The sequence below is a fragment of the Tupaia chinensis genome, unplaced genomic scaffold, assembly GCF_000334495.1.
Source record: "Tupaia chinensis unplaced genomic scaffold, TupChi_1.0 Scaffold000418_1, whole genome shotgun sequence".
In the NCBI taxonomy this organism is placed as follows: domain Eukaryota; kingdom Metazoa; phylum Chordata; class Mammalia; order Scandentia; family Tupaiidae; genus Tupaia; species Tupaia belangeri.
In genome coordinates, this window is record NW_006159923.1 from 537,390 (window position 1) to 541,546 (window position 4,157).

The following is a 4,157-nucleotide window of genomic DNA, read 5'->3' on the forward strand; positions in this document are numbered from 1 at the left end:
GGAAGAAGGAATATTGTGCTTTTGTGGCCTTCAAAATATACCTCTCTAACCTTTAAAGAGGATTCCTGATTTTGAAGTTTAGGATAGAAGACAGAGACATGTTGTTTTCCATCTTTATTTCATGGGCTTGCCTACATTTTGTGTAAAGGGGCAAATAATGGTTAGAAACAAGAGGTTTAGAAACTCAGTGCATTCCTCTGAACAGACAGTTTCGAGCTTTAGAGATTCAAATACTTATAGAACTGAGTTTGACCCCTGGGGAACACATTTATCTGAGATCAAGAGGTGGAGAGAGAGAGAGAGAGAGAAACAGAATGAGTCAGGTTGTGGAGAATAAAGGAAGATGTTCTCAATAGCATTTATTGTTACGATCCATGAGATCTTGGCAAAGGGAGATTTCTGCTGCTTCTATCAGTGAACATGAAGTAACTTTGTAAGTCTTGTGCGGGGGTGGAGTGGACCAACAGGTGGTGTAGTGGTTAAGGCATTGGACCCCCCACATAGTTTGAGTCTCAGACCCCGTAGCTTGAAAATCATGCCCATCATGTGTGGGTGTGTGCCCAGAATCTTGAGAGGGGATGGCAGTGTGGCCATCCCCTTGGGGGGGTAATTTCTCACTTTCCCTCTCTGGTGAGTACACATGATCTGCTGTGGCAAGAAAACCCTTAAAACAAAACAAAACAAAACAAAACAAAACAAAACAAAACAAAACAAAACAAAACGTCCTATCAGTGATGTTCTTCTAAAAGTTGATTTGTCTCTGCGTTGTGGGATGATGACAAGTTAGGGCTCTGGGGACACATGACAGAGGTAGACATGAGGGAGTGCTGGCATGGGAGCTTGGAGAAGAGGGTCAGTTTTTTACAGAGCCCTGGGGGCGGGCCCTAGTTCCAGTTGATAACCAGGAATTGAGCCATTTTCTCTTTTGTTTTATAAATTGTAATGTTCTCAGAGCTAACTGGGCATTGGCTGAGAGCCTAGGGTTTTGAATCTCCTCAATTTAGGATTATATTCAGGAGGTGGCTCTGAGTTTCTCTTGTCAGCCTAAGTTTCACTTTGGGACCACAGGAGGTCTTAACGTGTGGGGAACTTCATACCTCCTCTGCTCTCTCTCAGGAGCTAACCTTGGCTTAATGTTTCTTTCCTCGTACAGATGGGATACGGCCCAAAAAATGCTTTAATAATGTAGTAGGCTATTGCAGGAAGAAATGCAGAATTGGAGAAATACATGAAATAGGATGTCTAAGTGGAAAATTATGTTGCGTTAATGAAGACGAAAACAAAAAACATCTGGAAGGCCATAGGATACCTCCACCTTCTGATAAGAAGTCTGAAGAGATCCTGGACTATGCTATTTTGCCCACCGTCACACTTGCCACAAACCAACCATAAACCAAGCACTAGTTTCACCAGTATCCACTCTTCCTAAATCAGAAGTGCTGCCTAATACAGCAGAAATGTATCTGCTTCTTCTATGAACTTATTGTTCTACATAATAAAGTCCTATGCTTTTCCTTGATTTATTTATTTATGTATTCACTCATTTCTTTGGAATACTTCAGACATAAATGAATAGCTGCCACGTTTCAGGCATTCTACTACTAAAATAAAGGCTGTAAAAGTAAGTGAACATACTGATAGAGGTGAAAATCAGTCCCTCCATAGTTGATGGATAACACTATTTCACAGAATTTCAGATATTAATAGCTCTCCTCTTTTCTTTTCTTTCTTTCTTTCTTCCTTCCTTTTTTTTTTTTTTTTTGAGAGGTTTTTGTCTTAGGTAGGTACATGCACTTGCTGGAGAGAGAAACAGAGACAGTGAGAGGGAAAATAAAAAATCATCCCCTGGAGGGGATGGGCACACCCCAATTCCTTCTCCTCCATCCTCCTCTTGAGATCTTGGGCATGCACACACACGTGCCCAGTGTGATTTTCAAGCCACTGGGTCCAGGACTCTAACAGAGCTCAGTTATGAGAGAGTCCAATGACACAACTGCTGCACCATCTGCTGGCTCCTCTCCTCTTTTCTTAAATGAATATTTTATGTCTAAGCAGATCTGAATGCTCGCTCTGTGTGTATGTGTGTGTGTGTGTGTGTTGTGTATGTGTGTGTGAATACAGAGGATTTTCTAATAACCAATAATTCACTAGAGAGAGGAGAGGTACTTGAACATTTTCATAACATTCGTTAGAGCGAATCTGATGGGCAGTGATGACAAATCTATCATTTGAAGCTCATTTAATGAGCATTCTCTGTCTTCTTTTTTAGCAGCCATTTGAACATCTAGTTGACAGTTTTTAGACCTACATTACTCTTAGGATCTTTGAAAATATATGTTCTTTTTTGTTTTACTAGTATGAAACTTAAAGGCATATAAGTAGGAAGGACATATTTTCGAGGTTCCTCCTAGCTAGATAAAATTGCAGCAGGGTATGATGGTATAAAAAGCTCTCTAGATGAACCAGACAGAAACATCTGTGGTGATGTCCATTCATGTTGCCTGATTTAAAGCTTTGGCTGTAAATAAGTTGAGGGGGCTGATATTTACTCATAAAGAAGTCAGTGGTACTTATTCCTCCATGGGCAGCTCATCCTCTTGTTTCACTGGGAGGACAGAGATATAAATATTTATTTATAAAAAGAATTCTTTATTTAATTTTGTTTATTATTTTTTAAAATTTGCTATAGGGCACGTGTGCTCATGAGAGAGAGAGAGAGAGAAGAAAAGAAAGATGGAAAGAGAGAGAGAGAGAGAGAGAAAGAAAGTGAGAAAGCAAGTCACCAGGTCTGGGACTTGAGCCATGGTTGGCCATATGGGAGTCCAACGCCTTAACCACCATACCATCTGCAAGCCCTAAGATATAAACATTTAGATGAATACATTCAAGTTCAAAAGCATACAAGAATCTTTCTTTTAGTAGTTGTGGCTTTTAAAAATGATAGAGACATGCATAGAAAACAATAACTGAACTTGATTACTGAATTTTCAAAATTTTTGTTGAGTTTAGCACCATGGAAACAAATGTATGGCTATTTTCTTTTCTTTTCTTTTAAGTTCGTTTCTTTTATTAACTTATAAACAATGACTTGTCTTCTGGTTTGTTGAAACAGTAAGTCAGACTACATTTGCCCAATGTCTGTCAAAATGGCTGGCCATAAAAACCCCAGCACCACATTCATCTGAAGGGCACTGCTGACAAAGGTGGCTAATTTTGCCATTTTCATCCACATTAGAGTATTTCAGGACAGCCAGCTTAACCTTCTTTCTCTTATGCTTATTCTTCTTTCTTTTCTTAGCACCACCACGAAGTCTCAACACAAGATGAAGCATGGACTCCCTTTGGATGTTGTAATCAGACAAGTACGTCCATCTTCCAACTGTTTGCCAGCAAAATTCAGTCGTTGCTGATCAGGAGGAATTCCTTCCTTATCCTAAATTTTGGCGTTTACAGTTTCTATTGTATCTGACAGTTCAGCCTCGAGGGTGATGGTCTACCCTGTAAGGGTTTTTTATGAAAATCTGCATCTTGGTGGCAGTCCCACCGCAAATGGCAGATCGGAAAGCTGTGTGGGTATTTTCAACCTAATTCTAAGAGGATTTAAAAAATAAAGTTTCACAAAATGCTTTAATAATGTAGTAGGCTACTGTAGGAAGAAATGCGAAATAGGAGAAATACATGAAATATGATGTGTAAGTGGGAATTATGTTGTTAATGAAGATGAAAACAAAAAAACATCTGGAAGGCCATAAGATACCTCCACCTTCTGATGAGAAGTCTGATGAGATCCTGGACTATGCTATTTTGCCCACCATCACACTTTCCACAATCCAGCTATGAACCACAGTGCATGGGCTGGTGGCTCTGGGCCCTTGGAGGCATGTACAAAGTGATTGGTGGCTGGTGTTGGTAGCTGTTGCCCAGGGTGTGGGGCCCCATGATCCTTAGTTTCTGAGGTAAGGAGTCAGGGTCCTGAGTCTCTAGGGAGGAGGGTGCTCAGAGTCCACCCTTTCTGTGGAGGAAAGTCCTGAATCCTCAGTTTCTGTGGAAGAGTCTGAAGTCCTCAATCTCTGAGGGACATTTGCATCAGAGAGGGGGGATTCAGCATATATTCCTTTTCTGAAATAGTTTATCTCTGCAGAGGGACAATTCCCTAC

At 40.5% G+C, this 4,157-nt stretch overlaps 1 protein-coding gene across 2 annotated transcripts in view; it reads left to right on the forward strand.

The window, feature by feature from the left end:
• DEFB128 (defensin beta 128) overlaps window positions 1-1,519 on the forward strand; it is a 2,442-nt gene extending 923 nt beyond the window's left edge. For both annotated transcript variants that reach the window (XM_006154701.2, XM_014590209.1), the window contains exon 2: window positions 1,154-1,519. In XM_006154701.2, coding sequence (XP_006154763.1) covers window positions 1,154-1,392 — 239 coding nt within the window. In that variant the 3' untranslated portion in view covers window positions 1,393-1,519. The remainder of the gene's footprint in view (window positions 1-1,153) is intronic.
• The last annotated feature ends 2,638 nt before the right edge of the window (window positions 1,520-4,157 follow it).